Here is a 13,559-nt window from a genome sequence, read left to right on the forward strand (position 1 = left end):
TTATAGTTTTGAATCAACTCCATCAATCTCGTTGTAGCATTAGGGTTTCAACTTTCGCTACTTGGCATTGAAATATGATCTTCGTCGCTCAATTTCGTTTAGCGAGTGTATGTAAAATATCCTCGGAGAAAAGGGGCTGATCACACCACGTCGTGGAACAATTAAATAAATCAGCTCTTGCATTCTTCCACGTACTTGCGATATTGCCAGCACACTGAGAACGCGCTCATTTCGAGACATCATCCATTTTTCTTCTCTGTAACAACAAACGAGAGAAACGGCGAACCATGGCTGGAAAATTTGATCCTCAAAACGCACAGAATCTCGTTGAGGTGAGCAGGATCCATGCGACAATCTGCAAGGTGAAAATCTGATCAGGTTCGCTGCAACAGATTGAGAAACAGTAAGAAACAAAATCCTACTACGTCCAGAATTGAGTTGATCTGTGTATATCCACTAGATTCGCTGTAAAGGCTGTCGAACAGGCTCAGGTGGGTTAGTTGTGGTTCTGAAACGGCGAAAACACTCACCTGCTTTCTCAGACATATTGGAATCTTCTAGCTAAAGTTCAACCGAAAGAATTGCGTCTTACCAAGTATATCTGGTCAATGGAGTGCCCGCATTCGTTCCTAACAGCTCACTAGACTTGATGATGAGATATTTCAACATACTATGGAGGCATTCCCTGAGCTCGCCAAAGAGCCTTACGAGAATCTTACGAAGCTAGACGAAGAGTGGATGAAGAGTGCCGAAGGAAAAGAGAGATGGAGAAAATTCATCATGTCGTACGTCTTGAGATCGTGCATTTAGATGGTAACGCTTATGATTTCTCTTCGACAGGTACGAAAAGAAAGTCAAAGACCACAACTTTGGCTCCCTCATCCGTATGAATGCTAGGGATGAGTATGCCGAGAAGAACACAATATTTGGTGCGGCACCTTCATAATTATTTTTGCTTTTCACTAACATTGCTATCTGCGTGACAAGTTACACGGATTCAGGTACGACGTTAGCTTTCGTGGGCTTCTCTTCCCTTCTTTATACTCACATGCGTTCCCGATCTCAGTTCTATGCCATTGAGGTATGTTGCCCTGCCTGTTCTACGCTTCACCTCATTACTTTTGCCCCCCCGCCGTTTCAGATATCAAGGAATAGACTCGGCCTCAACGACAAGGCTCACGAAATGGCAAAAGAGGAAGTGGAAAAAGAGAGACTACAGAAAGAGCAAGAGGATGCAAAGAAGAAAAAGAAGAAAGCCTCTTCATAACCGCGCAAAGGGACTGATTCCGAAAATTGTAGGGTGCTTTGGATGTGTTTCCACTGTTGATATCATATCACAAACAAGTATTGTTATTGATTCTCACATCCAGGATTCGATTTGTACAGTATAGTCTGGTATGAATATCATGCTCACTAAACCTCTATCAACTATACAACGTGCCAACTTCTCCGTCTCCGACTTACTATTACAACGGGTCTTGAGGTTTCGGTAAAATGGATGTTTCCATTTGCGGAGACAAACGTCGACGGCTTCTGATCATCGGTATTATTTTCGTTCTGTCAATGAACCTTTGTTGATTCGAAGCCTTGTGCTCAATTGGCGGAGACAATACTGAATGCAAAAAGAGGATTCATGGCGAAAAACGGCGGAGCCTTATTGATCATCCAATCGACTTGAGAACAGGCTACCTCTTCGCGCCGCTCTTCTCCGACTCCACAAAGGTCCTTCTAGGTGACTACGATGCCTTTTAACTTCGGATTTAAACGTCGTGTTCCATGCCCTCTTACTATCCTTCAAACTCTAGCATACCAAGGACGGAGAACTCGTAGCAATTGTTTTCACGAGTGTCGCTCGACTGCTCAGTTAGGCCGTCGAAACAACGAAAGTGCCAAGAACGCAGAAGATGGAAGGTCGTAGACAGCTGAATACTCGAAGGCTCCCTCCTTTCACAAATAAGCAAATTTCAGAGGACAAAACCGTATCACAAAATCGTCTGCCAATAACTTCACTTTCCTAAAAAGGCATTGTCAGTAGTATTAATATTTTCAAATCGGGAGTTCAACACTACGACTCGGAGTGTGTCGAACGGCAGCACTTCCGCATTTGTATATTTCCTTCATGTCGAAATGGTAAGTTTCAATGGGATATAGTAGCTTCAAGTTCCGAGTGTCAGTGTTTCTCGAATCTCACCTATGTATGATGAACGTCCTCATCTAATTCAGGAACCACCGACTCGCAAAGGACGTGCGCAACATTCTGTCAAGAATTTATGTGGAGGCTGAACGTTGAACGTTGAACACTGAGTCCTGGGGCAACAGGCAGTTTCGCCCAATACAATCTGAAGAACACACGCATGTGATCCTCGCTGCTACTTGATTTTAAAAAAGTCATTGATATACCGTACAATCCACTATGAGTATAGTGAGCTTCAGGTCCTGTGAATTTTGTAAACTTTGGCAGAACAATGTCACTAAAGCAACAGATACAACGGCGATAACCTTTGACCCAACAAGAGCGGGATAATGAGCCCAAGCTAAGTATTAAAGTAATCGAATCTCCAAGGGGTTCAGACAAGATCCCGCGGGGGACTGAGCATCCAGTCTAGCTGCAGATTTCCGATACGATCTCCACAACCATTATCATATGTTCGGCCATTAGTCTCCTCATCATTCCGCAGATCTGACTGAGACTCTGCGCAATGTTACTGGATGCTAGAAGTGTCAGGCTTACCGGAAAAGTGTAACAACCTCGATAGAATCTTGGGGAACACGTACAGTAAAGGATTGATCAATAGTGGTCGAGCTGAACTCTAACTCACAACTATTTGACAAGTTACTAAGAAACTGCAAAAGTACAAATGAAACAGCACAATGATTTAAGGTACTCCGAATCCAGAGAATTAGACATCGAAATCATACATCTTCAACGCAAAGCCTAGTACTAAAGATTTCTAATTAAAATTTATCATAGCTTGATCCCAGCTCCGGGGGGACTGATTCGGAGTCGAGTTGCAGAAACATACTACGTGAGACCGACCGAGTTACAGCAGTAGGAGCTATTTACTGGTAGGACCATGCGGATCTCATTATCATAACAGACAGCTTCGAGTAAAGGAGTAAAATCCTGAGTATATTTCGAGCAGCTCTGACTCGGACACGTGATCGTGTCGACCGAGAATGCCCTCCACAAAACTGTTCACGGGTGACTTCATCTCTGCACGAATAAATGGCAACCGGCGCCCATCACGGTAAATCATTCAGCATTATATCGATCCGTATGGAAGATCCACCTGGAATTATACATGTAGCAGGAGTAGAAATTTGTTGTAATGGATTTTTCTCTGTGCTTTCAAATCGCATGTTCGCTGACGCACTTTCGGCGACGCTTGCGCGACCGCTGCCAGACAATCTGGGCCATTCTTCTGCTTGAAAGACTTGCGCTTTGACACGGAATTCCTGCAACAGTCATACGCGAGAATCGGACATCATTTTCGAAAGTCAAAAGGGAAACAGAACAAAGAGTACGATCGGCCCAACACAGTCAAAAATTAAAATCAATATAGTAAAGCCTGAGAGCACGGACTCCAGGCAATGATTAATCGGAGGTTAGTGATGTGTCCTCGCAGACGATCAGGAGCGATATCTAACAGATGAAGAATTGGTACCAACAATTACAGTAGAGTCAAACCACTGATACTATCCTTCCAAAATGGCTTACAGCGCACAACCTACATGTGCCACACACATGCTTCCAACTGACTAACAACTCTTCGGATATATTTGAGAGCTGTAATTCTGTAAAGAAACAATATCAAATGGCATTGGTGGAGGCTAGTATCGTTGGTCCTAATGGACATATTCAAGTTGTTCCGTGCGGTTTCAGTGCTTGTATGCACATCTCTCGCCAAACCCCTTTTACGATGGAATTGTAGCTAATATGTCATATCCTTCAACTACGTCCAAAAGCCTTCCAATCCTATCTATCACCACTCGCAAATGATGATCACTTAATCGGACAGAGGTAAGGATTTCCCCATTCATGTTTGAATCCACTGGTACACTGTAGGATGTGGGTCTTTGCGGGGTTGCATCAGTAGGCTGCCGATGCCGCGAAGTGCGGATGGTGCAATTCCCATGGAACAGCAAATCAGGGTGATTCAAACATAGGAAGTCTAGGCACACAAAGGTGTGGAAGTGACTCTGAGCTTCGTGCTGCAGGAATGTATATGGATTGGACATATTGCAAATCCAAGTGATAGATATTGAGAACGAGAAGGGAGTCTGCTAACTCCCAAACTTTAACGACAGCTTATCGGGCAAGGTGTCTGTATGTATATGGTCTTACCATTGCCATTGGTGAGTTGCTTTTGAGGGTCCTTTCTACTTCGCCGGCCTTATGCTTTCTGCGACCAAGCAGTCAAAATATAGCTACTCCGATGACGGCCGGATGAAGTCTTTTTGATTGAACAAGATTGACAATCTTGTCTTTTTTGCGAATGTCCTAGGACCCTCGCTAATGATCATAAGTCGCAGTGGGTCCTGCCACTTTACCACCTCTTTCTCGAGGACTCGACTAGCTCGCTGAAGCTTCCTAAACCGCCAGCCCATTGGGGTAGAGCTCCATGCACTATTCTGGCAGCTACTTCAAAAATTGAAATTCAGCAATCCGCCAAGCTCAAATCAAGTCGGGTGCGTAGTGGCATTCGGAATCCGCCGGTCTTGCATCGTAGCTGTACGATTAAACCCGCCCTCATGAAAAGTCAACTCAACTTGACAGTAGTTGTGGACCGTGGTACGTACATATTGAGCCTTGATCGATATTGATCCACCAACACAACTCTCTTGCTGGAATAATAGTGGATCACATCGCTAGAAGTACCCTCCGAGACATCCATTTACCTTGCCAACGTCAAACCATGGTCTTTGAAGCGTGGATTCAAATAGACAAGGTAGGAATAAGACACACTCTCTATTTGTTCAGAGGGTTGTAAAGCGGATGTTGTATGTGGATAGTTCTAGTGAGTGGGTGAAGTTTCGTAGGGAAGTAAGTGGTTACAGAATGAATTTCGTGGACATTGTCACAGGGACTTCCGATTTCTTTATATTCTAAAACAGTCTGAATTCCCAGACGTTGGCTGGGATAGTATAGCTGACGGCTTGTTATATTGTCATTTTATGTGCAACACTGTTCGCAGTCATTAAAGTTGAAAACGCAACTGTGACTACTCATAATTGAGACACCGTACTGATGAGCATTAGTCCACCCATGTCGCCCAACACCGGCTACTTGTGAGCTAAAATCACTCGTCATAATCTAAAAGTAGACAGGCATAGTGACATGGAGGTCGAAATTCGAGATCTATGATGTGCACGTATAAAGCAATACGTTCAACAGTGCGACATAGCTACTGTACCACTACTGGCAATGACAGTTCGCATTCAACTCGAACCTCGACGTCAAAATTGGGAATTAATTTTGATACCGAAGAAAATTGGTAACGCAGGTATATTCCCTGTATATATATCATTATACATGATTCATGTAGCCGATAAAACCGAGAAGGTCTGGAGAGAACCCAGGCGTATTTGAGGCCCCCTAAGGCCTTTGACAAGAGCACGTCGCCATGCCGATGTTCATGAACGTTTCCCGAGCTCCCGGAACATAAGAAAGAGCTAGAGAGGGGCTGCTCAGCCTGGAACCGCGTTCGAGGTGCAGAATCATTGTGCGTTAAGATCTGAAACCATCCTGGAAGGAGTTAAGACTGGACCGAGAATATTTCAAGAGTTTCCCATCATGTCAATTGTTGATGATGTTCCCTCGAACAAAACAAGTACTTAGCGCTTGCCGTGTCTAAACAGAGCGGTGAGCTCGATATGATCCCCTTGAGTCATTCCAAAAGTCATGTCTTGGGGCCGACTAGAAAGAAGTGTCCGAAGGAAAGAAGGGAGGGAGGAGGGCTCTGTCTAGAAATTCAGATGCGCGTGAGTTATACCATCTCCGAGAAGCCCAACAATCATCATGCAATGTAACACAATACATTGGCCAAGATTTTGAATGTTGAAACTGAAGGTTCGAGGAGGAAACAGAATTTTTTCATTCTACTTTCTCAAAAGAGTCAAGGTCTGGTAGGTGAGAAATTGCAAGAAATCGAAGAGATATTCAAGACTTTTCAGACTTTTCTTACTGACTACTCCAAGGCTCATTTGTTTTGTGCTCCCGCTACGCTGGGGCAAGTTTCATTTTACTATACAGATCTTGTTGATATACTCAAAAAGGCAAATAACAGGAATGAATGAATGCGCAGTTACCACGAGTGAAAAATCTTGATACAATTTCTATGAACAAGCAACAAGACTTGCCTCAAGGATAAAGGGCAGACCAGGAGTAGATTATGAATGGTCGAGACTTTGCTTGTGCTGCGAAAGGGGGAGAAAAGGTCGCGAACGACAACTAGAAAACACAGCCGGTCCACGCGTTTTGAATTCCCAAAATAGAGGTCAAAGCCTTCCATAGGCGGTTACGGGATATTTGAGTGCCCCTTTGGTTCGCGAACACGAAGGTTTGTATGAATCGGGAGTGCATCATGTTGATGGTGAACGGAGGTTCTACTTAAGGCAGGAGGCTTCCAAGAAGAGATAATCATTATACTTTGAAGTTGAAAGTTGGAATGAATATAAAGTATCTACACCGGTCGGTGTGGAAAGAGCAGCAGAAGATGTACTCAAGTACCTTCGTATATTCTGCCATAGTCTCTAAATCATTTGTTTACTACCTGAAGAGCAAGCACAACAAAATCGAGATCCTTCCTGAGATGGTAAAAACGGAAGCATCTTCAGCTTGATCGCCGATCAGAAATTGTCCACTTTTGGCACTCGATTTCTGAGTGGCAACGGCAAAGTCCGTTGGGACGAATATTGCCTCGCTCTTATTCGCGGAACTATCGTATGGTATGTTCAGGGTAAAGGAAACGCACGTGGTGGACAAGGGTGAGCAGTGAAGGACTCAGTCGGGGCACGTTGGCGTCGGGCGGAACAGGAAAAATTTTCATTCCGTGGGGAGTTGAAATAGAGATAACTGGCACGCCTCTGTACTGCGACTGAGGTGTTTAACGGAGGTATTCTTCCTCGAACAAGGCTTGAGTACCCTTCACTATTGAATCTCGGGTTAGCAATTGAATCGACCGAAGCTGCACCGAACCCAGACCGAACCTAACCGATTGCGAGCGACTGATTTCAGGAACAACACGAGTAAAAGTACTACATCCAGTCGGTCATCCATTTGTGACTGTCCACGCTAGACAATACGGTCACGAATATTCCGCGGAAATACGAGAAATTGCGGGGATTCGAACCACTAAGGTGTGGCTCAAGGAACGTATGGCCAGCGGAAAGAAGGAGAAAACAGGCGAGGAGGGAGTAGTTAGTACGAAGCTGAAAACATCTATGCCTCGAGGAAAATTGGAGCCTGAAGCAATCCGAATAAGTTTACATGACCTGATGACGCGCTGAAAGCCAAGCCGGCGCACAGATGAAGTCTAGAAGAGATAGGGAGAGACTACGAAGGGGCAATCAGATAGATTTTTGGGTTTAACGAGGAGGGAATAGACGGAACGAATGTTCCAGAGAACGGACTGGAAACATCTAAAGTGACAAGTGTGTGCATGTGTGGAGAGTTGTTGCTTTTTCTAGGAGTTTGAGAGTAGGAGGCGGTTGGATTGCAATTGGTATCTATGGCAAGGGATAGAGGACGGCGCAAGATTGGAGACAGTGTTGGATCTGAAGGTTTGAAGGTTTGGAGAGACGGATGGATGATGACAGATATGAAGAAAACTTCGAAATGCATATTAAGCCACTGGGAAAAAGTTATTAAAGACCAAAGTTCGGAGACAAAGCGTCCAATCCTGACATCAGAAACAAAGAACAAGGAGAAGAAAGGTAGAAAAGCCGTCAAACGCGTCGTCAAAAGAAGGAAGAGATTTTTTATCCGATTTGATAGGAATTTCGACCGAAACTTGGAGCCGAATTAGGATAAGGGGTCAAAAGAAGCCACGGCCGAACCCTCGATTAGTATTTGCTCTATTTTCTGCGGAATTTGCCAGAGGTAGCGGAATTTTGCAAAAATCTAGATCTGGATTTGAATTGCATCTCAGCCTCTTTTTTTCTTTTCCTGAAAGCGAGCGGCCTTTTGAACCTTCTTTTTGGACAGGTTGCAGTGGGGCAGTACATATAGTAGCGCCAGCCACCCAACGCAACCCATCTGTTTTTACCAACCGTTTCTTACGCTTGGTATAACCTCATCGTTTATTCTCATCCTTTCAACAAACAAAGCCCACGCTTTGTCTTTACGTTATTCGAAGAGAACGGACATACGCGACAAGACAAGATGTCCGGTACAGAACGTCCAGAGCGTAGCAGAAATGCCAAAGCCCAAGCCAGACATAGAGCGAAAAGAAAGGCTTACATCGAGCAAGTACGTACCATTTTTGCCTGATGCCTTTTTTCACCACTGATCTTGCTGTAGCTCGAGCAGACCGTCACTAAATTGCAAACTGCCATGGGTGTCACGCCAGAGCAAGTTTCTGCTCTGCCGCCACCTTTGGCCAAAATTCGGGAGCTCGAGCAAGAAAACGCGCGGCTTGGAAAAGAAAACGAAGACTTGCGTCGTCTGCTCGCAGAATCTGGTATTCCTATCAACGGGCCTACTTCTTCAAACAGTGGAGGTTATGTGCCATCCCCCAACTCGTTCAATAGTGCTGGACGCGGTATGCAGCTCAATCGGACCTTGACTGGGGGTAGCCCTGTCAATGGAAGCGGTCCAGGCGTAGCTTTTCACGACGCACGCAATCTGACAGACTCCTATGGTGGATTGAAAAGGAGAAAAATGAGCTCAGAAATGGACTCGAATTTCCCGTCTGAGAATACTGATCTCAACGCTCTACGCGCGCCACCGCCTCTTACTATCCCGCATCATTCTTCCTCGTCGCAACACTACCCATCGTCGCATCCATCGTCTCATCTCCCATCTCCGCATCCTACTTCAGCACACGGTCCGCCACACCATCACTTCAGCAATATGGCAACGTCTCCGTTCCAAATGCCGAATACACCAGGCGCGTCAAGTGCGACGAGCAGTCCCCCGTTTTCGGCGAGTTTTTCACGTTGATAAATGTGGTGGTGTATTAACGAGTCTCGTATGTGCTATTGTCCTCGTGTTTCTCTGCACTTTGCTTCCTTCTTCTCTTTCTCTCGCACTTCAGCCCGCTCAAATGCAAAATTCTACCGGATCTGTATCCCACTCACCAGTATCGCAACTTGGAAATCTTAGCCGTCCGGGCACGAGCAGCTCTGTGAGCTCCATGCACCCGTACGGTCACGGCTATGTCAAAGTCGAGGAAGAGAACTATCATTCATCACATCACAATCCTCATCACTCGTCGCATTCCAGCGCGCCTTCGTCTACCGGGTACACTTTGCCGCCGTTCGATGCGATGGACCCCACCCTCGCTGGTCCTGGGTCATGGCAAAATACAAATCATGGTGGCTTCTCGACTGGTGATCGTGGTGGTCCGGGAGGCTTAGGCCGGTGATCATTCCTCCTCCTTTTCATCGACCAGAGCTATTCGCTCAACATAGATGTGTGTAGATTTGAAAACAACTCCTTGAACTGGCGACTTATGGAAGCACGGACTTCCGCAATTTTGGCGTAGGCGATTTCTTTGCTGTTTTGTGGTGGATGTCGGATTGGCTTGGAATACAGAAGAGGAGGTGTGTATTGGTATTTATCACAGACTTCGCTTGCGGACTTGGTACTATTCCACTTAAAATCACACTAAACGGTCGACGTTATGTCCTATCCTATCATCGTTCTATACTTGTGGTAATACCTTCTTTTCTCTTGTCTGACCCTCTCTTTTCCTCTCTCTCTCTCTCAATATACAAATGTCTCTGTGCTTTCAATCTATTGTCTTTTCATGCTATCGTGTATCCTGGCTTTTCCCCTCTCGTTGTCTCTTTCCTTGTGCTCGAACTCGATCTCTACTCCCATACCTTATCACAGTTACCCTTACACATTACACTACCTATCACTGTCCTATCATCGCACATGGTCACCAAATACATAGAAAGTACTACTATCCTTCATCCCAGCAAATTTCTCTTATATGCGTGCCCTATGTTCAATCGTGCAAATCTCGAAACGCAAAGCCGTAAAGCTCTGCTTACCTCGGGTCTATCTATGTATATCATCTCAATGTTACGAAACGAAACCTTACGGTACGTGCGCAGAGCAATACAAAAATCTTGGTTCTTCTTCCAGACATCTGAATTAGATCTGGAGATAATTGCAGTGGGGATTCCAGGAAATTCCTGGAGGCTGGATATGTCAGCCAATAACGATATGCACTGATGGTACCTCCTGCCGAAGTATTAATATCCCTTCCAATCCAGCAGCCTTACTTAGGCAGCCTCCCGTTTATACCTGGTTCGTACTCGGGTATGACTTCCTTCTGATATCCCAGTACAGTATACTGTCCACCCGGAGTCGCAGAATTGGTTTACTACCTACCGGCTTTTGGAAATCACTTGGTGCTGATAGGCCGGGACAAAAGTCTTTAAGCCCACGACGGGGTTATTCGAACGTCAGCAATTCTATTAAACTCGAGGATCTTCCACAGCTGTTCGACGTTTCATCTCCTCGTCTCAGTAACGAGATCATGATATAACATGATATTCATTGTGCAAAAATGACGAGAATAACGAAAAAGCTGGGACAATTCGCTCTGATCTCTTCTAATCTGCTTCAATCTGCTGTTATGGAATTGATTTCAGCATTCTACGGGTCCGAGAACTCGACGACTCGACGACGATTGACACAGTGTATAAGAGCATAAAGAACATGTTTCGTACATACATATACATATGTAACATAATTTGCCATATAAGGTAGAGGAACTTGCATCGGTCATTGTATATGTCAACTAAATGTGGTTGATTTCAATTCGCTTTGGCCGTCAGAAAAAATCAATCCCCTCAACCATACTAGCCTGGACAACTTTCTGGCTCTTGCTTCCCAAAGCCGCTTTCCGTTTCATCTCTTCTCTCTCCTTGAGAACTGCGCTCAATGCAAGCACCTGCCGTTGTCCTGGACTCAATTTAGCGCGACTATGTTGAGAGGTATTCACAGTAGAAAGACCATCAGTAGGCGCATTGGGACCCATAGGGGAAGTTGATTCGGAGAAAAAAGGGTTCTTGATTGGCTTCGCTGTTTTCCCTCCAGACCCGGTGTCCTCTTTATCAGTTCCACGAATGCCTAACATGCAATTTCCGAAAGTAAGAGCTATTATCTTTGCCACTTCTTCGTCAGAGGCATACCGGCCAGGACCTGTGGTACTCTTCCCTTCGATCAGGACAGGAGGTGTAGAGGGAGCAGGGGTTGTGCTTCTGGCTGGACCCTTCTCTCTCGCATGAGCAGATGAACGACGGAGAGGAGGGCGACGTGGTGAAGGCGAGGCGACTGATGAAGGAGAAATCGAAGCAGGAGAGCCCTTACCCAGATCTTTCAAGCTATGTTTCTTCTTGAGCTCTGGGCCGGAACTTCGTTTTTGGTCTACAGAGGATGGGGTAGCTGGAGCGGTATCAATATGGCAGCCGTATCTTGCCCCAAGATCATTCCGGATACCTTGTGCTCGTCGGCGAGCATATAATTCCTCAAGTGGTAAGACACGGAGTTCAATCCGATCCAATGCGCTGTTGTGTGTTACTTCATGTATATTTTCCATCTGGACCTTGAGAGCACCAACCGCCGTCAAAGTAATTGACGCGAGGAGAATGGCCGGACATGGTGAAGCAGGATGAGCAAGATTCATGAACGCCTCTGAATGTAACCAATCGTAATTGAAAGCGTAAGACTCTGAGCTGTCCGTACTTGGTTGCAGGCTCACTACCATGGCTGTGGGGAATTTCGGTGCTGCGCGCGCTATGTCAGAAGCAGCTGAGCCTTGTGCGAGATTGTCAGCGCTTTGAGGATGTCTGGTAGACGCGAAACTAGAAGCACAAAAAGGAAGATAAGCTGTACGAAGGTCGTCCATCCTGTTTTGAGATAATGACAAAGCGTCGAATTCGTGGCCAAGAATGGAGATTTCATGAACCTGAGTAAAGTCGTCAGTACGACAGTCCACGCGAAGTGAAATCAAACTCACAGTTCGAAAGTTTCCGCCAACGATCTTAGTTGAAATCGAATAAAGTCTGTAATATTTCAGGATCGATTGGATTGCGACTATTCCTGGATGATCGAGCAAAGCTTCTCCCTCTAAATTGTCCGATATAGCGACGTCGTCTTGAGCAGCCAATCTTTCATACCATGATAAAACCTGCGCGCCCAGTGAGTACCTATTGGGCGCTTACACAAGAATTGGATGATCTCACACTAGCCACATCGATCGTAATGCAGCAAGGTCGAGCCTCCGCACATGCGATAGCATGCATGAGTCCCGAGACCAAATACAAATTGGTGGAAATGCCGGAACTTTCAAGCATGGCAGCTGCGAGAACACCGATTTTTGTGGCGGGAATCTCCATACACATTTAAGTCAACATTGAAGATTTTAAAAAAAGTACAACGACTTACTCCAATTATCACACGACTTTGATCCACTCCCGCAGTGCAAAACTTTGTAAGAAGTTCCTTAGCATGTTCTTCGATTGCCTGGATGGCAAGTAGCGTGGTGTTGCAAGGGCGATCCGTTGTGTCTCTTTCACCATGACTTAGTTTCACTAAGGCTAATCGTGGGTCGATGAAAGTGAAATGTGGTCCAGGAGCGTAGTCCATCATTGTGACACCTATTTCAACAAGCTGGAGCATATATGAATAGGGAATCGTAATGGCATTCGAGAGGAGGCCTGTAAACGAACCAATTGATAAAATACATGCATGCCTATATATAGCATCTCTGGGTCTCTCTGAAGAGGATTCTTGGTCAAGTGATATCTGGTCGTGAATTACTTCAATCAAAGAATACACGAATTTCAGACTGGAACGTACTTCTCATATGAGTCCACTACTTTCTGAGTTGCAGAGAATAAGTGATATTCACCGTTGCGGTCTTTCCTGATCGTTTGAAGAGCGACCTCTGGACTTAATCCTGATGAATTTGATCGTCGTTCAATCAAGGCTACCACATTCCGCAATGAGTATCAATAGAACAGGATTTGAGGTTACTCACTTTCATAGTCAGTTGTTTCCGCAATGATAGGAATACCAGAAAGCCGTATCGATTCGTGTAACGTCGGCCGCCACTCCGGGACATCCAGAACCTGAATCTGTTGTAATTTGAGACGCTTGCTCGGAGGAACGGCCGGTAGAGAGCGAATGGTTCTTGCAGGTTTATTGCATGAAGTTGAATCGGCGACGGACATTTGGAAGATTGCAATGTTCAACAGGCGTGAAAGGCAAAATAGCGTCGACGATCCCGGGAGCTGCAATGCTTATGTATGTGATCCAGGACAGACTGTAAAGGCAGCAGACCACCTAAATGAACAATGAGTTGCCAATTGCGGTCCAA

The 13,559-nt window shown here is 45.4% G+C and overlaps 3 protein-coding genes across 3 annotated transcripts; 2 read left to right on the forward strand and 1 right to left on the reverse strand.

Moving 5' to 3' along the window:
* Window positions 1-120: 120 nt before the first annotated feature.
* On the forward strand, window positions 121-1,381 carry C8R40DRAFT_733904 (DUF757-domain-containing protein). Its single transcript, XM_046236033.1, has 9 exons — window positions 121-332; window positions 393-403; window positions 461-491; window positions 543-595; window positions 645-785; window positions 841-929; window positions 988-1,001; window positions 1,067-1,081; window positions 1,142-1,381. Exons 1-9 carry the CDS (start codon window positions 288-290, stop codon window positions 1,265-1,267), a joined length of 525 nt encoding a protein of 174 aa, XP_046080577.1. The 5' UTR covers window positions 121-287; the 3' UTR covers window positions 1,268-1,381.
* Window positions 1,382-8,395: 7,014 nt separating this feature from the next.
* Window positions 8,396-8,668, forward strand: C8R40DRAFT_990065 (uncharacterized protein; the record flags this gene model as incomplete). Its single annotated transcript, XM_046236718.1, has 2 exons — window positions 8,396-8,470; window positions 8,522-8,668. Coding segments are annotated over 2 exons (222 nt in total), but the record flags the coding sequence as incomplete, so codon positions are not given.
* Window positions 8,669-11,009: 2,341 nt separating this feature from the next.
* C8R40DRAFT_1176635 (uncharacterized protein) lies at window positions 11,010-13,413 on the reverse strand (the record flags this gene model as incomplete). The annotated part of the gene is made up of 7 exons (XM_046232545.1): window positions 11,010-12,146; window positions 12,198-12,368; window positions 12,424-12,570; window positions 12,626-12,850; window positions 12,910-12,985; window positions 13,040-13,169; window positions 13,221-13,413. 7 exons carry the CDS (start codon window positions 13,411-13,413, stop codon window positions 11,010-11,012), a joined length of 2,079 nt encoding a protein of 692 aa, XP_046080579.1.
* Between the last annotated feature and the right edge of the window lie 146 nt (window positions 13,414-13,559).

This window comes from Lentinula edodes (assembly GCF_021015755.1).
Source record: "Lentinula edodes strain Le(Bin) 0899 ss11 chromosome Unknown C8R40scaffold_54, whole genome shotgun sequence".
Lineage (NCBI taxonomy): Eukaryota > Fungi > Basidiomycota > Agaricomycetes > Agaricales > Omphalotaceae > Lentinula > Lentinula edodes.